The following is a 25,230-nucleotide window of genomic DNA, read 5'->3' as shown; positions in this document are numbered from 1 at the left end:
TTCAGACTGCTCCTATTTGAAATTAGAAGAATACATTCATTGATGCTAATAAAGAAATGCTGTTTTTTTTGTCAATGTCATTAACTCCTTTCCTCTAATATAAGATATTAGCGGATCTTTGAAGTGCAGATTATCATTAACCTCTTTTATCTATGTTTTTCTTCAGATCATAAATCCCCTTTGCTTTCCTCAGTGGCTCTTGTCTCTGTGAGCCATAAGTAACTTGTAGCTTGCTGTCATCTGACACTAGGATGATGGAGACATGTGATGAATGGCCTTCTAATTTTCCCTCCTTGTTTAGATTAGTGCATGATCCTAATGACAGCTCAAGTCAGTAGCATGTAAATCAATTTAATGTTTTCGCAGTGCTGCAAGAAGTCGTTTCTCTGGGGCACCTGCACAGATTATTTTGACTGGTAGCCATTATTGTAAACCTAACAAAGCCAAATATAGTGGCAGGATATGATGACCATCACTATTTGGAGTGATGATGGCTAAACTGGTGATGCTTCCCATTATTATTTCTTGAAACTAAAAGCATCTTTAGGGTTTCCAGACACGTGTATGTGAACGCTGGAATCCGGAAGCTGCTGTCAGTGATCTATGAGAGAACAGGAACTATACTGACCACCCATCCCTTTTGGTCGGGACAGTTCTGAATTACAGAAATCCATTCCTGGTGAATGTGTCTTGATTGTAGAACAGTATTTGGTAAGCAGTCCCCTGAGCTCTAACAGGCACCTCACTACTGCAGCTTTCTAGAAGCAGGAAAACACCAAAGTGGGAATTGGGTGACTGGAAATGAAGTCCTGGGTATAGATATTGGGGGACTGGGATTCTGAAGGCCACAGCTGCAGGGGTAACAGTGTCCTGGGGATGGATGCAAGGAAAGTGGGGTTCTAGAGGCTGCAGCAGGGTGGTGGGGTCCTCGGGGGTTGAAACAGAGGGACTGGGGTCACAGAAGTGGCAGGAGTAGTAGGGGTTTGGTAGGTATAAATCAGGAGGGTGCTTCTTTGCTCATGTTTGACCTGATGCAATGAAACATCATGGAGTCTGAAGTTAATGTTGAGGACTCCCAGAACCAATTCTACCCATCTGTATGCCTTTGTACTGCTAACCCTGCTGGCTCCGTCCTGTTGGTGGGACCAGGACATTTTTAGGGATTGTGATAGAGCAGTCTGGGAAGTTGGGTGAAAGGTATAATTTTGAGAATATGATCATTTCAGATTTTTGCTTGACTAATCTGTAGATCAGCTGTCCCAGTTTAGACACTGTTGTCCAGACATTTGTGAGGAGGACTCTGGAAGGTTGACCGGGCTGTGAGTAATGTTGGATCTGGATTCACTTCTGTGTGGTGCAGGTATGATACAATTCACATCATTTATAAATAAGAGCAGGAAAGCACTGCAGATTAGTGAAGTAGATGTGTTTTAACAACAACCTGACTAATTCATATTCATCATCACAGAGTCGAGTATTTTAAAAAAAATCCAGTTAGCAAATGAAAATCCTTAGCCAGCAAGGTGGAATTCTATCTCATTGCTGGATCATTAGTCCAAGTCTTTCATATACTAATCTGGTAATTTATCTACTAATCTAATAATTTATCCATTGAACCATTTAGCCCCATTTTGTTAATGATTCACTCCTCCTCCACTGACTGTGGCATGTCGAGACTTCACTGCAGTCAAAGGAAATTGGATGATTTGGCTGGAGTTTTAAGTATTTATGAATTAATCCCGCTGTAAGTTAACCCAAAAATATTATCATAATACTAATATCATAAAAAGAGCAATTTATATTGCGGAGATCATAGGATTTTTTTGTGAAGCGCTTTCTTCATAAACTAAAAAAGAATCAAGAAACCTACCCCGCGGGTATCAGCAGCATTTGCCATAATTTCTAGCCAACCCTCAAATGTTGCCTGTAGATATAAAAATAACAGAGAAGTGTAATTAATATGAATACTGTAGGCATGACAACACTATAATTTAAATTGAACATTGTCATAGAACTAAGTTGTAGTATTGTAGTAATTTCTCTAACGAAGTATCCTGACTTGAAATGTTGGACTGGATCATGCTTGACCCAGCCCTTGCCTTGTTGTTATCACCCCCGTGATACCTGTGGCTGCACTAATCTTTTGTAGTCCTGCAGATCCACATGCACTTGAGGCCTTGCTGCTATGGCCATCCCTCAAAATGAAATGGGCCACCCACAACAGTGATTGCACCTTAGATGATGAAACCCAAGGCTCTTTCCATTGGCCTTCTGTGTTCAGTTATTTCTAAATGTCTCTGAAAATCAGAGACATTTAAAATAATTGAAATAGATTTAAATAATTTGAAAATTAAAATTATTTAAAAAATATCTGTCTTTAAAAATGCATTTAACTGTGTAACTTAATAAAACATAAATATTAATTAAAATCAAGAAAAAATAATTAACCATTTATCTTCACCTACCTTTTCCATCCAGATTGGTGACCTCATTCAAATGAATGACTCTGTACTAGGTAGGTTGGCGTAAAGCTGAGGGGCCAGATACAAAGTATATCCAGCCCCCTGCTTCAGTATGATCTGGGATTACCCTGGACTCAGTGTTGAGCCTCTGAGTGCAATCAGAAGTGCCAACCTTTAACCTCCATGTGTTCTATATTTCAGCATTGAGGTGTGCACATGCAGCAGTCGGAGACTGAGCTACCGTTCAGAGGGTGGATGGAAACGGTAGCTCACAACAAAGTACAAACTGGCCCATTAGCTTTGTTTCGTTTTCTATAGGTTCTGCCTGACTTGCTGAGCATTTCCATTTCATGTTTTAAGCTTGTGGGGTATTTTGCTTTGGCTCTAATTGTTTTCAGTCATTCTGATTTTGCAGACTGTTTCCTTTAGTGTTGATCACAACACAGATACTTATGCTCACCAGGTTAACTTACTGTGACTTTTCTCATTTTAATAGCTGTGTGCTGATTGTTGTCTGTTTTACAATATTTGCTGACTTGAAAGGAAAGCTAATGCCCCAACTACACAGTTAAGAGAAATCTATTAAGTTAATGGCTCTTTAGTCATTTTTCAGAAAGTTAATCTAGTTTTAAAGCTGGGTTAAGGACCTAATGACCAATGCAAAGATACAGTTTGACAGAATCCTAGTTGTGGCCTCTCAATAGCATACTTCAAAGAGTCTTCAAAGAGGCTTCCTGGGAAGATGTTAAATGTGGCAACTCCCACAAACTTCAAATATGTATCCTGTTTACATTTTGCAGATTTTCAGACAAGCCACTCAAAATCTGCATTGTTCATTGCAAAATTAATTGGGGCATATTCATACCTAGAAGAGTTCGGGTTTTGAAGTGAGGCGACAAAATTAGAAAAAGTTCCATTACCTGACAGCAACACTTTGCATCTTATTTAGAAATACCCTTCCCACATTACAAATTTTACTTTTGGAGACAGGACTTACAAGGGGAACACAATGCCTCAGTAATTTTAACCAAGGCACTGAGAAGAAAAAAAGGTGTGCAAAATGCTTTACTGTCTAAGTGTTTTTCATCATTGCACTGTAGGAAATACAGCAACCAATTCCAACAAACAGCAATGAGCTGATAATATTCCTTTTCAATGACATTGATTGAGGGATAGCTATCAGCTAGCACACCAGGAATATTTCACTGGCTCTTCTTCAGCTTGGTCCCTTGGCATTATTTACATGCACTTAAGGTAGGAGATGGGACCTAGGATAGCAAACTTGGGCCTGAAGGATAGCAAACCTGACATTGGATGGGACTCCAGAACCAAGAGGTCAATTTGGATTTTTGTCTTCAGTCTCCGGAGTGGGACTTGAACCTACAAACTTCTGATTTAGAAGCAAATTAGCTGGCAGCTAAACCACGGATGACAACACATGAAATGAATTGTTCTTTGAATTTGATTATCATTTGAGAAATGGCTAAATTAGCTCATTAATAAGTGATCATTATTTCAAAACAATGTAATATTTAAAATTTCCTCTTGCTCCATTAACACTGAATTCTTAATGTTGTGTAAATTTCCCCAAAATCTGCAGGAATTAATGACCAATCTCTAAAGTCCTGTGAACACTTGAAGAAAAAAATAAGGGTAATGATTTGTTTTACCTTTTGAAAGTTTTGTAATTATAAATTTTATTGGACATGGGGGTTAAAAAGATTGTTGGGCAGATTATCATGAATTAATTAGACAATTAAGAGACCATTTTGTTTCCAAGTGGCTAAGGGAAGGTGAGGACCAAAATATGGTTGTGTTGGCAACTAACATCAAGAATGTGGGAGTAGATGGCTAAAAGCAAAAGGTTATACGAAGACATCTCCAGGAATATATACAACTGGTGCTGATGACGTTTAAATATTTAAGAGACATTTGGACAGGTTCCTAGATAGGAGAGGTTTAGAGGGATATGGGCTAAATGCAGGAAAATTGGTCGGCACGGATGAGTTGGGACAAAGGGCCTGTTTCCATGTTGTATGACTCTCTGACTCTATGATCCTAACTGACAGATTCTGCTTATTTGAGAGCTTTTTCTTTCAGCTTCATCAGTTGATAGAATTTATTGCCCATAGTCAGAAATTGTTGAGGTTAAAGTTAATTTTAGTTTTACTAGGCTAGCATTTTAGTTTAGTATTTAGGGAGAGCTCCATAGTTGGCTGTGCTGTCTACCCGTTTAGGTGGATGGGTAAAATACCACCACATTGCTGCAAGAAGGAACCCGACATTCTCCTGGACTCTTGGCTGGCATTTGTCCCCAAACTCACACTAATCAAACAGATTAAGTAGCCATTTGCTGTCTGTGGGACCTTGCTTTCACTGTGGGCCTTGGCTACATGTTTGCATACAAACCAACAGTGATTCATTGGTTGTGAAGTGGTTTAGGATGTGCAAGATCATGAAAAAATCCAAATTAATTCAACAACCTTTCCTTTGGCAAATGGTGTTAGAAAATCTCAAGTAGGGAATTATCACACTGCTAAGGCTTTACACCAGCTGGATTGTAAGTGAACCCAGATTTTTAAATAACAGTGATTTCACTAAAGAAAGTTATTCATTGACTGTGAAAGGCTTAGGAAAATTTGATGATTTGAAAGGATCTGCACAACTGTAGATTATGAAAATTGACTCTTCATTAACCTTAAAAAAATGTCATGTATACAACTCGTAGATTTAAATATACATCTGCAAACCTGTAATTTCCTCATTATTGTCAGTGTAACTTGCAGTTAACAGCTTATGACTCAGTTGAACAAGTTGAAAGTGGTACTTGAACACAACAGGTGCTATTAGTAATCACAATATTCATGTTAGAGAAAAAAACACATTTCCTTTATGCAATTATCGTACAATTTGGCTATAAATTGCATTAGTGTATGAATATTTTTTATTGTTGGTGTGCATCATGAGTAAAGATGCTGGCCTGGATCTTCTGTTAAACAGTCAGCTGTTTGTGCAGAACTGCTGCGTTTTTACACAAGTAATCATGTGGAAATTCAGATTTTTGACACAAATTCAGAACTTTCACTCAGGTGGTCGGTGCTAACAGGACCACTGCATGCCTCATGGAGTCTTGTGGAAGAACACAGCCTTCTACAGATTTCCCTGCACTTATGCTGGCAAATATACCCACTGTTCACACGGCAGGTTAGAGCAGTGCAAGAACAGCAAGAGTATTCATTTGAATGAGAAGAAATGGCTGCATGGAAGAAGACCAGGGCTTTCTAGTTTTTTTCAGTGTTTTAATTTATAATCATTTTACTAGTTTTAATGGAACACTTTAATAGCTTTGAATATCAATGTCAGAGATGTTGTTTGGAAAGCTTCTAAGCTTAGTGGTGTGGCTTAACTGCTGTCAAAATATTCAGTGGGCCAGTCTTGTTCAGATGCTGTTCTGGGCCTCGCCAATAGCTCCCTGTGGGTCACCCATGGAAGATAGTTTCCGGCAGAATTGCTCCAGGTCAGACAGAGTTTAATGGGGTGGTGAGTGGTGTGCTCAGTTGGATTGCTGGTCACCGGGAGGTTGGAGCCAACTTTTTGACATTTATTTATTTAATGTTAAATCTATTTATTGACAATGTTCATGAAATTAATAATTTTACTATCGTTAATTGACTGGGGCAACAAGCTTTATGATTAGTAGTAGAGAAAATGCTGGAATCAATTAATAAGGAAGTTATTACAAGGCCTACATGCAGGCCTAGTGTCGAGGTCAAGGACTGAGTTTGAAAGGGTGGTGCAAGTTAAAGCCAATTGATTTGTTGCTGCCGACTGGCTTAGATTTGAGGTCGAGGACGCAGTTTGAAAGGGAAGTAAGCTCTAACGGGATTGGCCATTTTGAGAAGTGCTGTCCTGAGGTGAAAGTGCAGAGCTTGAGGTCCAGGTGCAGATGCTTTGACAAGGGAAGCTTCGGTAAGGAGGCTGAGCTGAGACAAGGTATGGTAAGTCAAGGTAAGGTCTATCCTTCTTTCTTGTAACCCAGTACTAACTTCAGAGGTAGAAATGGCAGTCAGCAGAGTGGTATGCTCCTCTTATGAGATGTGGGAGATGAGGGAGAAGTCAAATGTCCCTGATGACTACTTTTGCAGTAAGTGTGTCCAGCTGCAGCTCCTCTCAGACCACATGGATTAATTGGAGTGGCAGATGCATGCAAGAGGCAGAGAGTGTTATAGATAGGAGTTTCATGGAGGGGTTCACACCACAGGTTCACTCAGATAGATGGTGACCACCAGGAGAGGAAGGCAGGTAGCACAGGAGCCCCTCGTGGATATCCCCCTCTCTAACAAGTATACCGTTTTGGATACTATTGGGGGAGATGGCCTCTCAGGGGAAATAAACAGCAGCAGCCAGATAAGTGGGACTATGACTGGGAAGGTCGAAGTGTAGGCGAGTGGAGTAGCAGTTAGCTTAACGTTATTATAGCGCCAGCGACCCGGGTTCAATTCTGGCTGCTGTCTGTAAGGAGTTTGTACGTTCTTCCCGTGACTGCATGGGTTTCCTCCAGGTGCTCCGGTTTCCTCCCACATTCCAAAGACCTATGGGTTAGGAAGTTGTGGGCATGCTATGTTGGCGCCGGAGGTGTGGCGACACTTGCGGGCTGCCCCCAGAACACTCTACACAAAAGATGCATTTCACTGTGTGTTTCGATGTACACGTGACTAATGAAGATATTTTAAAAGTGATAGGGGACTCTATATTCAGGGGCACAGATGGGTATTTCTGTGGCCACAAGCAAGACTCCAGGATAGTGCATTGTCTCCCTGATGCCAGGGTCAAGAATGTCTCTGAGTGGGCATGGGACGTTCTGAAAGGGGTGGGTGAGCAGCCAGAGGTTGTGGTCCATATTGGTGCTAATGATACAGACAGGATGAGAGATGAGGTCTTGCAAATTGAATATAGGGAGTTAGGCAGTAGGTTATAAAGTAGGACCTCTAGGTTTGTAATCTCTGGATGCCTGGACAGGTACTGAATAGCAGGGCATAGGGGGATATGGAATTAATGCAGGCAAGTGGGATTAGTATAGATAGGCATAATGATTGGTTTAGAAATGGTTGGCAAAACGGCCTGTTTCTGTGCTGTATAACTTTATGACTCTATGGCAATGTGGCCCTTGCAAAATAATAGGACTGAGCAGAGCCTGCATGGATTCGTGAAAGCAAAATCATGTTTAACAAATCTGTTGGAATTTCTTGAGGCTGTAACTAGCAGAATAGATGATGGTAAACCAGTTGATGAGGTTTATTTGGAATTTGATAAGACACCACATAGATTTTATTAAACAAAAACTGGAGCACAGAGGATTGAGGGTAATATACTGGCATGGGTTGAGGATTGGTTAATGGATAGAACACAGAGAGAAGTAATAAATGGGGCATTTTCAAAATGGGTGATTGCGTAATGGGATTCAGAGGAATCATCCGCTGGGGTCCCAGCTAAATCTATATCAACGATTTGGATGGGGAATAAAGTGCAGGACATCAAATGTACAGATGATACAAAGGTAACTGAGAGAACAGGTTGGAAAGAGAATGCCTCAGAAACATACAGTAGGCTAAGTGAATGGACAAGGATCTGGTAGATGGAACATCATGTGGAGAAATGTGACATCATCCATTTTGGTAAAAGAAATAGAAAGACGGAGAAGGATTGAATGGTATTAATGCTCAGAGGAATCTGGGTGTCCATGAACACAAGTCACTGAAAGTTAATATGAAGGTTCAAAGGGCAATGAGGAAGGCAAATGGTAGGTTGGCCTTTATTGCAGGAGTACTTGAGTGCAAGAGTAGAGACACATGATCCGATTACACAGAGCACTGGTGGGACTGTATGTGGAATGCGGTGTACAAGCAGTCCTCAGGTTACGACAGGGTTCCGTTCCTGAGAACTGTTTGTAACCCGAACTGTGCGCAAGTTGAAAATAAACAAAAGCAGTGCGTGGGAGAGGGTCACAGAAACGGCTGTGACTGGAGAGCAAGCAGGTGCAGGAAAAGCGGCCGCCAGCCGACCTCACAGACTCAGCTAGTGAGCGAATTAGTTTGATCAGCGTTCTCAGCTCTGCGCGGTTCAACCCAGCTTCTGATTGTTGCAGCTCGGTGTGTGGGGGAGGTGGGTGGGGAGGGAAGGCACGTGCAAGTGCCCCGTTCTCATCTGGCAGGAGGATGCCTGCAGCCCTGCAGCAGCCGACAAATCCATCCTCATCTATCCCACTGGTCTCCCAAATGCTTGTTTGCATGTATGAGCTGTTGATAAGTCAGGCGTTCGTAACCTGGGGAAGACCTGTGCAAGTCTGTCTGCCTACCTGTGGAAGGATATACTCACAATAAAGGGAGTGCGGCAAAAGTTCATCAGATTGATTCATGGCATGGCAGCTTTGTCATATTAGGACAGATCAAACAGACTGAGCCTGTGCTCTCCAGAGTTCAGAAGAATGAAAGGCATGTTCATTGAAGCATACAAAATTCTTCTGACAGGGGAGAGAGGGGGTTGATGTTTCTCCTATCTGGGTGTCTAGAACCAGGGGTCACAGACTTAAAATAAAAGGTTAGCCATTCAGGACAGAAACGTCTTCACCCAGAGGGTGATGAACCCTTGGAATTCACTATCCAGGAGAGCTGTGGAAGCTCAGTGGCTCGAGTATATTCAAGACAAGCTAATCAAGGGGTATGGGGCTAGTACAGGAAAGTGGCACTGAGATGAAAGATCAGCCATGATCTTACTGAATGATGGAATAGGAACGTGAGGACCTGCTTCTATTTGTTATTTTTTTTATGCTTCATACTTCACATTTCCTTACAACACAGAAGGAGGCCAAATTGACTCATTGAGGCTAAACCATTTTACAGAGCAATCCCATTAACCCACTAATGTTCCCTGTAACAATTTCTCTTCCCATTTCCATTAGGTCTCCCCAGACTCTACCACTCACCTGCACGCTAGGGGCAGTTTACACTGGCCAATTAACCGACCAACCCACATGTCTTGGGGATGTGGGAGGAAATCAGAGCACCTGTTCTCTGAATCATTGCACTCATATTAGGGATAAATGTGAATAGATCTCACATTGCTCCAGGGTTGCTGTACTAAAAGATTAACAACCTAGTTACATAATCACAATTGATGTATATTCCTATCACAAAGCTCTCCTAAATTTAAACACTGTAAATTTAAGACAGAAATGGAAGAACTTTAGCAAATGCCTTCTCGTTTACTTACCACCTGCAGGAGAGCCATGTAGGCTGCCAATACATTATCAAAGTTAATCTTGGGGTTGACCCATTGATACCCAATATCCTGATTCGCTTCACATTCGGATCGATTATTTACGACACTTATGGGAAGACGCTCATTATTTTCATCCACGCATTGAAAGAAAGTTCCACCAAAGATCTGAACTCCAACAATGCCAAATATCAGCCAGAATATGAGACAAACAAACATCACGTTTGAAATTGATGGGATCGAAGCAACCAGAGCATTAACCACAAGCTGTAAGACAAAAGAATTGAATTGCTGACCCAGCAAACCTCATACAAAAGACAAGTTTGACAGCAATTTCTTGTTGTACAAAATTATGTTTGTAATAATAATGTGATTCAAGTTACTTACCATGCAATATCATAAATCACTATTTTTGTAGTTAAAATTTATGTCACAATAATATAGGTATATACTTAAAAATAATTTGGAGATATTGTGATAATTTCCACAAATACTTTGATATAAGCACTGACTAAAATATCAGGTGGATATCTGTGTTTGTCCAACTATCTAAAAGGGATATAACAGGGCATTTAAAATACTTGCCTTGAGGGAACTGGTAGAACAGGAGTTAAAATTAAAGGAGTTAAATGTACAGACCTGAAACTCACTTATTGACATTATAAGGCAGCTGTTTTTTTGGCAGTTGAGGCTCCTATATTGAGGGTCCTGAAGCTATTTTAATGACCTCTTGGGAAAAGGTCTGGCATGGACATTTAACCGTTCAACCTCAGACTATTCCATTATTCATTCCGCTTGGCAACACAGAAACTTACCTAGGAAGGAAGTTGCAATGAAGAAAGTTGTATTGTGGGAAAGGGTAGTTGCAGGGCATAGATGATTTCTATGGGGTGAGACATGTAGGAACATATTGAGTTAAAAGTTGAAACTGGGAATTGGTAAAAGAAAGACAGGGCTTTGTAAAAGGCAACCTCAACACTTTGTGTTTGCAGGCTAATTTCTCTGGAATATATGTCAAACTGCCCTCCTGCTCTGAAAAAGTCTGTTGAATCAGTATCAGACGACAAGAGCTGAAAGGGATGGGATGAATCAAACCAAAATCCAATGCCGTATTCTGTCCGTATTTCTGAGAAGGATTTAGCAGGCTACATTGCTACTAATTTCGCAAGTCATACAGGTAAATTATGGCTCTTCTACAGGCAAGATGTGGAATTTTGCAAGAATGTTTAGGACATATAAATCCTTGGGATGGCAGGTTTGATGTATAAGGAGAGGTTAAGCAGACTAGGTATGCAGACTTTTGACTTTCGAAGAATGAGAAATCTCATACAAATTTCTTACACAGCTTGTCAGGGTAGGTACAGAGTTGATGTTTCTCCTGGTTGGGATGTCCAGAACTAAGGGTCATAATCTCATACAAGCACCTAGGTCACAGTATTTTGCTTGCATTCAGATATTAGCCTATCTTATGCCAAAAATTCCTGCAAAACTTTTGTCCAAAAAGATGGCTTAAATTTCAAGCCTCAAGCAAATTACTAATCCCTTGTTTTAAGTAATAAAGCTTTTCCTTCTCTCTACATAAAAGATTCTGATAGATCTTTATGTGATGTTGTTGAAACTTCTTCCAAATGGTGATCTAGTGGTGGTCTCAATCTTGAAAGGGTTTCAAGGTTGAGTAGGATACAGGGTAAAGCAGGGGTATAGATCAGCTGCAGATATGGGTGGAGAAATGGCAGATGGAGTTTAATCTGGGTGAGTATGAGGTGTTACACATTGGGAGATCAAATGTAAAAGGACAGTTACACAGTTAGTGACAGGACCCTTAACAATGTTGATGTACAGAGGGATCTTGGGGTTGAAATCCATAGCTCCCTGAAAGTGGCTGCACAAGTTGATAGGGTAGCAAAGGAGGCATACGGCATACATGCCTTTATTAGTCATGGTATTGAGTTCAAGTCAGGAAGTTATGTTGCAGATTTATAAAACTCTAGTTAGGCCGCATCTGGAGTATTGCATTCAATTCTGGTTGCCCCATTATAGGAAGGATGTGGAAGCTTTGGAGAGGGTGCAGAAGAGGTTTACCAGGATGCTGCCTGGATTAAGAGGGCATGTGCTATGAGGAGAGGTTTGACAAACTTGGGTTGTTTTCTCTGGAGCTGCAGAGGCTGAGGGGAGACCTATCTGAAGTTTATAAGATTATGAGAGGCTTAGATAGAATAGACAACTGGTATCTTTTTCCCAGGGTCAAAATGTTAGCAGGCATACATCTAAGGTGAGAGGGGATAAGTTTCAAAGGAGATGTGTGGGGCAAGTTTTTTACACAGTGAGTGGTGGGTGCCTGGAATGTGCTGCCAGGGTGGTGGTGGAGGCAAATACGATGGAGGTGTTTAAGAGGCTCTTAGGTAGGCACATTAATATGCAGAGAATGGAGGGATTTGGACTTGTATAGGCAGAAGGGATTAGTTTAGTTAGGCTTTTAATTATTAGTTTAATTAGTTCAAGACAACATTGTGGGCCAAAGGGCCTGTTCCTGTGCTGTAGTGTTCTATGTCTATGTTCTAAGGTCTCAGTCATGAAACTCTTGACATCTGGGGATGAACGATGGAGACAGTGATGTCAAATTATTGAATTTGGAAAAAGAGACCCTAACTCACCACATCTGTGCTCACTTTAATTTTTACACCAACAGACATTGGAATATTTGAATATTCTACCACGGAGATCCATCCTTGTAATTAACATATTTAACATAAAGCTTCCATTGTGCAGTCAGGACCATGATTTAGATTCATTGCAACGACATGGGTTTCCCAGGCACCAGCTTATACTTGGGTCAGGTTTGAAAATAAAAGAACTGCAGATAGTGGATAGCTGCAGTAAAACAGAAAATGCTGGAAACACTCAGGAGCTCAGGCAGTATTGGTGAAAAGAGAAAAAGATTTATTGTAATTGGTCCAGGCAATTTTGCAGGATTCTGGGGTAGCATTGAAGATTCATTAATAGGACTTGGAGAGAGAGATATATTCCTACCCACAAAGGGCTTTCAATTTGCTTATGAATAGTGTGGTCTTAGCTAATCAAAAAGTGGCATAAAATGGGTTTCTGGTGTTCTGGATATTTGTACATTTGGTCTTAAGTGACTTAAGTCCCCAAAAGATCTCTGTACATAGTTCAATGTCTTTAACTCTTAGTTGGTGTCAACTGTGCAAGTTAATAAACTCACTGAGTCATACAGCATAGAAATAGGCCCTTCAGCCCACTGCATCTATGCTGGCCATCATGCCCATCTATACCAAACCCAGTTGCCTGTATTAATTCTATATCCCTCTATGCCCTGCTCATTCAAGTACCTGTCAGGATTACTGTTCCTGCCCGCACCACCTCCTCTGGCAGCCCTTTCCAGATTTCCAGATTCTTTGTGTGAAAAATTTAACCCTTAGCTCCCCTTTAACATCCACCCACTCACCTTAAACCTATTCTCCCTAGGTTTAGGAACTCCTGCCATGGGAAATAGGCACTGGCTATCTACCCTATCTATCCTTCTCACAATTTTAGATACCTCTATCACCTCTACATCACCCCTCAGCCTCCTTTGTTCCAGGCAAAAAAGACCTAGCCTATGCAATCTCTCCTAATAACTCAAGCCTCCAATCCAGGCAACATCCTCATGAATCTTTTGTGCCCTTCTCTCTGGTGTAAGCATGCCTTTATATCTATTCATGTCATATCTGATCCATTCTTATGGGGTCAAAGTCTGCATTTGATAGCATGCAAATAGAAACTCTGCATGAAGAGTCTCGATAGTTTGGCTCAGAGATTCTTAAGCATGGTAATGTGTTTTAATGTGTATCAATAACCTGGCTGATCAAGAACCTCTCACTGTTCATGACGATCATGTGAATTAAGATCAATGTAATGAGACATGGAATTTAGGAATCTGTTTCAGCATTTGCAGGAAATGTTTCCCCTGCTGTTTTGTTCTGAAATTGAAAATGTGCAATCTTTCACTCACATTTGCAATTTCTCCATAAATAATAAACAAAGCAAAATTTCTACTGTTATATTTTTCATCCATACTCCAAAAATATTTTTTCTGATTAATCCCATATTTTGAGGCTAATGATGTCACCTATGCAATGTGATAAAGCTAGAGTGGAAATGATTTAACTTTCATTCTTAAGAACCCACAAGAGTGCTATAAACCCATGCCTATCTCCTTCAGTGCCAAGCATGCACAAATCAGATGTCAGCTCAGCGTAGTGTTATACAGCCAACAAATAAAATTACTTCATGTCCCTGAGCTAGATATATTTCCTTGTAAATTAGATTTTTAAAATTGTTTTCCTAGGAATTTACATTGGCAGAACATCTGCTACAACAACATCTGGATTTTGTATATTCCTTAATGCCTATTCCCAGAGCAGAGTTTATGTCTTGAACCTTAGAGATGATGAGCTTTCTTCATATTAACTTTTTGTAACATCCAGTTCTTGCCCTTTGATTATGTTGTTTCTTATGTGCTTATGAGCTAGAATTTGTTAACCTTCAACCCTAACGTATGCTGTTGTTTAAGCAAGTGTTGAACTATCAATTTTTGGAACTTATTGCAGAGCACACACCCAAGGTCAGCTATGTCGAAGTATTCTGGTTAATGCACGAAGTGTACTGCATATCAGTATAAATGTATCAAGTGACGCATGATTGTTTGAGGACTTGCTGTTTGTTGAGAGTTATTGCCTTTACTATAAAGGAAATGAGTCCAAGGCCCACCAAGTCTGTCCTGACCATCAAGCAACCAATTACACTAATCCTACAGTGACCCATTTTATTCTAGTCACACTCATCAAATCCCCCTAGATTCTACCACTCACCTACACAATAGGAGCAATTCACAGTGGCTGATTAACCTACTAACCCACATGTCTTTGGGGTGTGGGAGGAAACTGGAGCACCCAGGGGAAGCCCATGCATGCAGAGAGTACTGGAGATCAGGATCGAACCCGAGTTGTTGGAGCTGAATCAGCAGCTCTACTAGTCGTGTTACTGTGCCATTGATAGCTCTGTCTCTGTAGTTTGTTATGCAAGTAGCAACAGTAAAGAGTCTATAAAAACTATGTTAGTGTTGAGTTTGGGATGTTGCTGCTTGAAGGAATAGCAGGACAGTTATCTACTGTGAAGTAAATAGCCTGGCTCAACAAGTGAAACTGACATTGTTTATGATGCCAGTGAAATTCTAGGGCTGAAGTTGTTGGCTATGAAGCACCTGTGGAGGCCACTATGAAACTGAGGAAAAGAACTGCAAAAGCAAAGAAATAAGCTGGTTCAGAGAATTAGACTAGGATGCCTATTCAAGGGAAATAGGCTGTGTTTGGAGTCAATGAATGTCTGTCCATTATGAGCAGCCTGTGTCAAAGGCATCATTTGGATAGTGACTTGGCCAATTCCCACAAAACAATGGGAATATTCACAAATCTCGATGGCAAGTGGTCTAAGGGGAAGCCCAAAATCTGCTTGAATAGTTTGACAGAGTCAGTTCAAAGATAGTTTAAGACATTAAAATATCTTGCAATTAAGATATTTAATTAAAATCTCTTGACTGGGCCATTACAAGAGCTTGCAATCAAGGTGAATACTGAGGTAATATTGAATGAGTCTGGCAGAGATGATAGCGATAGAGAAGAAGAGAATGAATGAGTTCTGAGGAAGAAGTATCTACAAGCTTCTGGTCTTTCCCTAGCTGATGAATCAAGTCTTCTTTTAAGTGTTGTTTAACATGGAGGAGATATGTTCAGCAACACATGGCAGATCTTTTTCAGCTTTCTCCTGCGATCCCCACCATCTCAGAAGTCAGTCTTCAACCAACTTTGATCCATTGCACATGATATCAAGATATCAGCATTGATTACAGCAAAGGCTATGGCACATAATCGTTGTAGTATTGAAGACCTGCACTCCAGAAACCGACTGCACCTCACTAATTGCCACCCATTTGGTCTACTCTCAGTTATCAGCAGAGGGATGCAAGGTGTTGTTGAGATTGGTACTGAGTGGCACTACTCAACAATAACCCTGAGCACTGATGTCTGATGTGTATTTCCCCAGGACCATTCAGCTCCAGACCTCATCACAGCCTTGGTACAAAAATGGATGGAAGATCTCAGTTCCAGAGGTGGGATGAGAGTGATTACATTTAACATGAAAACAGCATTTGGTCAAGAATGAAAACAAGCTCTGGTCAATTAATATTGGAGAACATATCAGAATGGCTGAACTCATAATTTGCAATAAGGAAGGTTGTGGAGGTTGTGGCTGTTGGAGGCAAATCATCCCAACCCCAGGACACCATTGCATTTGTTCCTCCTTAGTCCAACATCTTTAACTTCTTCATCAATGACCTTCATTCTATTGTAAGGCAGGAAGTAGGGATGTTTGCTGATAAATGCACAATGTTAAATTCAATTTGCAACTCCTCAGCAAATGAAGCAGCCCATGGTTGCATGCAGCAAGTCCCAGACAACATTCAAGCATGAGCTGATTAAATGGAAGCAATATTCATCCAACAAAAGTACCAGGCAATGACCAGACCCAACAAGAGAGAATCTAACCACCTATCCTTCACATTCAATGTCAATACCATCAACATCCCACAGTCACTATTGCGTAAAAACTCAGCTGGACCAGCCACATAAATATTGTGTTTACAAGGATGGATCAGTGGCTGGGTATCCTGCAGCATGTGTCTCCTGACTCCAATCCTTTCCACCATCTACAAGGCACAAGTCAGGTGTGTGAGGAAATACTCACCATTTGCCTTGATGAGTGAAGATCCAATAACACTCAAGAACATAGAATATGAAACATAGAACAGTACAGCACAGGAACAGACCCTTTGGCCCATAATGTCTGTGCTGAATACGATGCCAAATTAAACTAAGTCTCTTTTGCCTGTACATGATCCATATTCCTCCATTCCCCACATATTCATGTGTCTGTCTAAAAGGCTCTTAAACATTACTATTGTATCTGCTTGCACTACTACACTTGGCAGCCCGTTCCAGGCACCTACCACTCTCTGTGTAAAAGATTTGCTCCACATATCTCCGGTAAACTTCCCCCCCTCACCTTAAATGCCTGTACTTCAGTATTTGACACTTCTACCTTGGGAAAAGGAGTCTGACTGCCTACCCTATCTATCCCTTGAAGCTTAACACCATCTAGCATAAAGCTACTGTTTGATTCATACTCCATCCACCAAGCCAAACATTAACTTCCTCCACCATAAGCACATAGTGGCTGCAGTTGCAAATACACTGCGATTACTTCCCTAGGCTATTCCAGCTGTACGTCCCCAACCCTTTACCTCTACCACTAACGTCAAGGGCCTGAAGTATGTGGGAATACCATCATCTGCATGTCCCCCTTCAAATCACACATCATCCTGATTTGGAAGAATATCACATTTCTTCATTGTTGCTAGATCCTACACCTAGAACTCTCTGCCCAGCAGTAGTATGGGAATACCTTCACCAGAATGACTACAGTTATTCAAGAAAACAGCTCACTAGCACCTTCTCAGAGGCAATTAGAAACCGGCATTAATTACTAGCCATACCAGGGACCAGACCAAGAGAAATTAATAAAAAGAGCTTTATTGCCCAAATCAAGCATTGAGCAGGAGATTTAACAGAGAACTGGATTACCATAAGGAGGCGGCTTAAAACCTTTGAAAATCTGAGGAAGGATGTCAGATTGGTATGTACTTACTAGTCTCAGCCCAGTAGTCTACAGCCAGTTTGCAGCAAGCTGGACTGAAAACAGTCGTGGCATTGAAGTTGAAAGCAATGGAGATGATCCAGAAAAGAAAAATCGGAGAAGGTGATTTTGTGACTTTAAAAGGGACAGCAGGAAACAGAAAAAGTTAGTGTGGGAGTGAGGATGCAGAGGAACAAAGACGGAGAGCCTTAAGAACATAACTAATAGGAACTGTCAAAATGAGTTCTTGGTATCCAGTAATGTACCAAGTACAATGTATAATTGTTACTGCCAAGAGTTATCAGCATGTGTTAAGCTTTATGTGAACAGTTTGGTGTGTACAGGTGAAGATCTAAGAAGATAGTGGTCAAGAATATATATTGTAATATATTCACAATTATAAAGACATTTCTATTGAAGCAACAACTGTATAACAAATGTGAGAGAATATGTGTATGAGGTCCACTGATCCACTGGGGTTTGTAGTGCCTGGAGTGGATATTTCAAGGATGTAATGTGTAGCTTGCAGTGAAGAGAAAAGAAACCAAAGATTGAGTGAATTAATAGTTGGTTGAATTTACAAGCCTATGTTAATGCAAGTACTTAACAGCAAAATTTCATGTATGAAGACAGTTAATAGTTTGTATGAGGTTGTTACCTTTTAAAGGGGGAAGCTGTGTGGTGTGTATAAGTGTAAATGAATCTTTAAGAAATGAGTGTGTCAGGTAGTATCACTTTGAGGTTTATCAGACTGTACTGTTTAGATGAGCTCTTGCCCTCACTAAGAGATGGGGCCAAAAGAGACCACAGGTCCTGAAATCTGGAACAAAAAAGAAACAGAACATTGGAAGAATGCAGGTCAAGCAGCATCTGTGGTGGTAAAAGATGTTGACATAAGCCAATGTTTCAGGTCAAGGAACGGCATCAGGAATGAGAGGAAAGAAAAGTTGCCAGTATAAAGTAGTACGTGAGGGTTGGAGGTGGGATAGAGGCTGGTAGGTGATAGGTGGAGCCAGATGGGGAGGGGTTGATGGGCAGCTGGAGCCAGGTGGGGGGTGGATCAGAGGCTGGTAAGTGATAGGTAGAGCCAGATGGGGAAGGGATGATGGGCAAATGGAACCAGATGGGGGGAAAGGGTTGGGAGAGGTGAACAAAGGAAAAAGAAGATGAGGTGGATGGGTTAGTGGTGTGGGAGGAGAACACTGGATGGTGTGGTTTAAGTGAAACTGGAAAATTCAATGACAAACGAATGACTTTGATTAGGAACAGATATTGTCTAGGACAATGGGAGAGAATCCCTGTTTTTCTTCAAAATGCATCATTATGTTTCAAATGGTAAATATACAGCCCACTTGATTGTCTTTACATTCATCAGAAAACACTTGTCACTTACCTTACTGTTGTTCATGGAATCTGGTGTCCAGAAACCGGCTGCAATATATGCTTTTACAACAATAACAATAATTAAATGGCGATAATGCTTTGGGATGTCATGATTTTAAAAAAAAGTTGAAATAAATACTTGTTTTCATAAAGGACCTTTCCTGACCTCGGAATGTCCGAAAGTCAGTTACCTAATTTGAAGTGGTTATGCAAGAAACAAGTTAATGCTCAGTGTGGGCATGGTACTGCAAGGGGCAATGTGATAGCCACCAGAACGTTTGTTTTAATGAAGCTAGCTGAGGGTTAAGTACTGATGTCAAGATGAAATCATTCACTCTTCTCTGAATGGGTGCCATACTCAAATTTTCTGCCAACCTTGGGTTGGAATGGGTTGGAATCATTGTAAACATAAGGTATGTAGAAAACCTAGAATTCACAGTAAAGATTTCTTGTTAAGTATTCCTCTTAAGATGCAGCAGCTCAGGCAGTGAGGCACTCCCTTGATATGGCACTGGATTTTGTGTATGGCTTTGAAGTTCAACTTTCTGACTAAGAAATGAGAATGTAGTTTTTCTAACCTAAAACCAACTGCACAAACAGGTCATAAATCTCAATAGATTGCATCTGCTGCTCTGAATGTGCACTAATTATGAGTCAATAGTAATTTGTGGTCAGACAAAAGGAAGAAATACTTGTAAAAGTGAGAGGCATTGTGGTTGTACTAAGTGTTTGAGCATCATTACCCTGAGCTGCGGAATGACAGAATGCTGACATTTGACCATGATTCTCCACATGTGGGAAGAAGATTTTGCTATTGTTAGTGTAATTATAAACACATGTATAAAGAATGCATTTATTATTTTGCTACAAATAACAAAAGGACAAAATCTTCTTTTAGCCTGAATCACTAATTTCAACCACTTCATTGTCAGAATGGTGCATAGGTGGCTTAATTACAGGGAGGTAAGGAAATCAGGAGTAATATCAAACCAAGTCAATCCAATGTTAATGAAAAAGCAGGGGAAGAGATCGGAGGAATGACTGGACAGTACTCTTATTGAAGGGTCACTTTGGATAACATTGGTAGAATTAGGATAACATGCATGGGTAGCTAAATGTTTTCTTCAAAACCTTGATTGAAATAAAAGTAATTGGCTCTGCTCACGTAGACCATGGGATGGGACTTTTTATCGGTGGGTAATCAGGAAGTTACATACTAAATTGAGGTGATAAGTTTATCATTATTGGGATATCTATTGATACTCAAATTTTCTTATCATATATAAAAATCTTCTGGAATCATTGTAAACATAAGGTATGTAGAAAGCCAAGAATTCACAGTAAAGATTTTTTGTTAAGTATAAAAGATTCAAAGCACCTAAATTAAAGCACAAAATGTATAAATTAACAGCAAGGTTAGGCAGCATATGTGGAGAGAGAAGCTCGTAATAGTTCAGGTCAATGATCTCCCAGATGATACTCGATCTGCTAAGTATTTCTATCACTTCCTGATTTTATTTCAGATATCCACTATCCATGATATAATGCTTTTGTATCATTCTTGCACATCAATTGCATAAGTTGAATATAATGTACACTAATGTCATAAAGTACACTCAAAGAAATAAATAATATTATTTCTGTCCTTCATAACACCCGTCTAAATTGCTTCACTGAAATTGCAGTGCCCTCAAATGCTCTGTAAGTGGCACAGATGCCTCTAATTTTATTTAAATAAATTTTATCTCTGTAATTTTGGGCACACTGTTGACCAGTGTTTCCATTCTGATGCATTCCTAGTGATACAGCTGCAGATTATGAACGTCAGGGCTACTGACTTAATAATTGCAGGAAACTCATGGTGCTAGAAAGTGGTCAACTTGCATGAATGGTGCACAGTAAAAGACTATTGCTTAATCATGGGATATTTGAAAAACACTATGATGCTGGAGGAACTCAGCAGGCCAGGCAGTATCAATGGAGAAAAGCAGGTTGTCAATGTTTCGGGTCAGGACCCTTCTTTAGGACGGTCCTTGAAGAACGGTTCTGACCCGAAACATTGACTGCTTGCTTTTCTCCATGGATGCTGCCTGGCCTGCTGAGTTCCTCCAGCATCATAGTGTCTTTCATCTAGATTCCAGCACCTGCAGTCCTTTGTTTCTCTAGTGAGGGATATTTGTTGGGATAATCATGGTGAGAATGGTGCAAAACAGGAAAATGACACTTCAGATCAAAGGTTACATCTACAGGTAATATTTTCCACACCAGTAGCTCGATCTGTGCACAATGAGGAAAAGATAACTGGATAATTGAAAGGATCAAAGAGGATTTTTCATGCAGAGTCCTTTAACTGTATATGTGGGGAGCATATATGGGATCCTGAGTTTAACTGGTAAGGAAATGCATACATCACAGAAAACAGAGAGATAATACCAAATTTATAAAAGTATGAGTCAAGCTGCAATTTCAAACTGGGCCCTTCTTTAAGAAGGGAAGAAAATTACACCAGAAATTGTACCAGTGTTAAGTCAGTAGGCAAGACTAGAGAAATTGGCCTTAGCTCAGTGGTAGTTCTCTAATCTTTGAGGCTGGAAGTCATTGGTTCAAGTCATACTTCATCAATTTTATGATATTATCCACGTTAATGCTTCAATGTAGTAGCTCAGTTTCAGAGGAACTGAATGTCAGGCTTGAGCATAACAGACAGTCAATATGATCATACCTTTTTTGTGCTATCACCTCAAAGGAATTTCGGCCTCAGTGTGTTTACACCATTATGCCAGCCAGAGCTTTATAACTTTAGTTATTACTTAGAATTATTGAAAATCTGCACATGATTAAATAGTATAAAAATAACCACTACCAACCCTCATTCCTTCCCAACGTGAAATGGCTCGCAAAGGCCTCAAAGCACGCAATGTTCTCAGGGATCGCAGTGATTTGAAGGCTTGAATGCTGCTGCCCAACATACTGAGCCACCCAATCTGCAAGGAAGAAATTAATGAAAATATAGTTGGCTATTTACATGATTTTGTATGATTACATAAAACCAGCTTACTAAAACTAAGTCAGCTGTTATTTTGTAACTTATTTCTCATTTTTAAGGTTTTTTTGAATTTCTTTGGGTGCAATTCTTCATACATAAAGTAAATGTAAAAGGATCAGAGTAATGAAGTCCAATATATAGAACATATAGCGTAGGAGCAGGCTCTTTATCCCATGATGTCTATGCTGACCATGATGCCAATTTAAACTAATGCCATTTGTCTGCACATGGTCTATATCCCTTCAAGTGCCTATCTAAATGTTTCTTAAATGTTGCTATTATTTCTAATTCCACCATCTTCCCTGGTAGCTTGTTTCAGGCACCACTCTCTGTGTAAAAAAACTTGCCTCACAAATCTCTTTTAACCTTGCCCCCTCTCACCTTAAATGTATGCCCTCTAATATTTAACATTTCCACCCGGGGAAAAAGGATCTACCATCTACTCTATTTATGCCTCTCATAATTTTATATAGTTCTATCAGGTCGCCTCTGAGCCTCTGACTCCAGAGAAAACAATCCAAATTTGTCCAACAGCTAATCCTCTCTAAAACAGGCAGCATCCTGATGAACCTCTTTTGCATCCTCCACATCCTTCTTGTAATATGATAACCAGAACTACACACAATGCTCCAAATGTGGCCTAACCAAAGCTTTATACAGCTGCAACATGATTTGCCAACTTTAATACTCAGCACCCTGACTGATGAAGGCAAGCATGCCGTACGCCTTCTTTACCACACTATCTACTTGTGTTGCCACTTTCAGGGAGTTATGGACCTTGAAAGTGGCAACACCAAGATCCGTCTGTACATCAATATTTCTAAGGGATCCTACCATTTAAGATAAGATAAGGTAAGATATCTTTATTAGTCACATGTTCATCAAAACACACAGTGAAATGCATCTTTTGCATATAGTGTTCTGGGGTCAGCCTGCAATTGTCACCACGCTTCCGGCGCCAACGTAGCATGTCCATAACCTCCTAACCTGTACGTCTTTGGAATGTGGGAGGAAACCGGAGCACCCGAAGGAAACCCACGCAGTCACGGGGAGAACGTACAAACTCCTTACACACAGTGGCCTGAATTGAACCTGGGTTGCTGGCGCTGTAATAGCGTTACGCTAAACGCTACACTACCGTGCCTGTTAAAAAATGTTCTCATACTAAATATAATTCAAAGCATCCATTAAGGAAACTATTATATTTAATAATTTAAAGCAATCTCTCCTAGAAATGGAACAGATGGACTTAAACAAACAAACTGTATGATAGACAAGATAGAATGTTTTTGCTGGAAGCTGGGTTAGAGTGAGCTGATGCACTTTTGCTCGGTACCATGAAACACATGGTCCTGGACTTCACTGCTGTGATTCCAGTGCAATGAATATTTGATGTTGTTTGGTCTGGTGGAGAGAGGAGAGTGGTGCCAATCAGAGCAAACAGCCCTCTTCAGGGACAGAGATGAAATTGGTGAATAAGTTATATTATTCAGTTCCTGGGTGACAGGAGCTGCCCTCAGTCAGGAAATAATGCATACCACTGAGATATTTTCAAAAAGGCAAAGTGATAGTTGCCACAATAGGAGTGTTACAGCTAAATTAAGTGACAAAAGCTTTTTTAAAAATATGTTTCCAATCAAAATAATTTGTCTGGTGTTTACAATTCTGTTTACTTTGAATAAAACATCTGTTTGTAATGAGATAATTCACTGCTGTAGCTACACGACTAATCCACAGATGTGTATCAGGTGTTTATAAGAAGATGTTTCTCCAGGCAGTTTCCATACATCTTACATTTGTTAAAAAACACACATTGTTCTTTGAACACTAATATCATCTGAATAAACAACCATGCTACATATTGAAAAATGGTGTGCAGATGTTCACTAATTATTACAAGCCTGAGAACAGAATCAAAATCCTATTCTTTACTAACAATTTGTAAAGTAATCAAAGTAAGACTAACATGTGAAAAATTACTCCTGAAAGAGCATAGTGTTAATGTAAAACCAATAGAGAAAACTTACCACTACAAGAAAGAAATCCAGTAATGTCCAGACATTTGTAAAATAGTTTGATAAGCCAAGTCCCAGTACCTTAACAATCATTTCAAAATTGAAAAAGAAGGCGTAAAAGTAATCCAGATACTTCAGTGCCAGCTGGACCTTTGCATCTTTTTGCAAATATTTGTCATCTAATGTCTATAAGGATAAAGAAGATATTCTTAAACATTTTAACTTTATCAATAAAATACAAAGTTTGTTAGGACCTTTTAATTCAAAAGTCAAAAGAATTCTGGAAATCTGAAATAAAAGCGGAAGATACTGGAAATATCCAGCACACATTTGGCAGCATCTGTAGAATGAGAAACATCATCAATGCTTAGAAGATGGCAGATCTACTCAAATCTTAATGGGCAGGAAGTGTGATAGCACAGGGTGAGGTGTAGGGTTCTGCTCCTTTGAGTGCTGGCTCTGGAACACCTGCCCTGTGCCAGTGGGCTCCACCTAGAGTCAAACAGGGCAACACAGACTTCCTCAGATTTCCATTTTAGACTAGGATATCTGTCTGCTGAACCCATGCCAGATTAGTTCTGGTGCAAGTTACAGTGGTCCCATTGAAAGTTAATGGGAAGAGATGGCTGCTGCGAGAATGATGTTGACTTTTTTAAATCTGATTTAATTCACTTAGTTTAAAAATGTTTCGAAACATTATTTATTTTTAAGAGTGTTTCTTAATCGTTCTAATCTTTAAAATGCTTTTCATTTTTTAATAGTTCCTGACTCCTTTTGAATATTTGAGAATGTCAAAAATATGTTAGTGACAGCTTTGACATCTGGTGAGTTGGGGATGCAATCTCTATGGCTATCAATGGCATTCTAAAGGTGGAGTTGGTCATGTGCTCAGAGACACTCTGCATTCTGCTGGGCCTGGCTCATCAGGTGGGAGCTAGCCTCCTACGAAGAATATGCTCATGAGCACACTGGTGGAAACGCTGTGAGCAGGTGGCCAGTGAGTTCAGGTGGCTCACTAGTCAGTAGAAGCTTTGGCCCAAAGTTTCAGTAATCAATGTTAACCCTCAATATATTGGGCTGGAACTTGCTGAGAAATGTTCCACGCTACAATGCCGGCATTTACATCTGTAAGTGTCAGCTAATGCATATGTTCTGATCTTGTTGGATATACCCTGTTGCATTCCATTACTGGAGTCCAACTGGGAAAATCTGCCTGCTAGACTTGTGCCAGATTAAACCTAGTGTAAGAACAGCATGTCCATTTATTTAACTGGAAATAAACAGCTGTGAGATGGTG

The 25,230-nt window shown here is 40.2% G+C and overlaps 1 protein-coding gene across 1 annotated transcript in view; it reads right to left on the bottom strand.

The window, feature by feature from the left end:
• The window catches only part of LOC127580705 (sodium channel protein para-like), a 135,207-nt gene that overhangs the window by 37,265 nt on the left and 72,712 nt on the right, over positions 1-25,230 (bottom strand). The window contains exons 15-18 of the mRNA XM_052034476.1: positions 23,946-24,119; positions 21,740-21,856; positions 9,732-10,004; positions 1,871-1,924 (exon numbers count right to left, since the gene is read on the bottom strand). Of these exons, the coding sequence (XP_051890436.1) occupies positions 1,871-1,924; positions 9,732-10,004; positions 21,740-21,856; positions 23,946-24,119 (618 nt within the window). The remainder of the gene's footprint in view (positions 1-1,870; positions 1,925-9,731; positions 10,005-21,739; positions 21,857-23,945; positions 24,120-25,230) is intronic.

This window comes from Pristis pectinata, chromosome 2 (assembly GCF_009764475.1).
Source record: "Pristis pectinata isolate sPriPec2 chromosome 2, sPriPec2.1.pri, whole genome shotgun sequence".
Classification (NCBI taxonomy): domain Eukaryota; kingdom Metazoa; phylum Chordata; class Chondrichthyes; order Rhinopristiformes; family Pristidae; genus Pristis; species Pristis pectinata.
The sequence above is the reverse complement of the archived record's forward strand: the minus strand, read 5'-3'. Positions and strand labels throughout refer to the sequence as shown.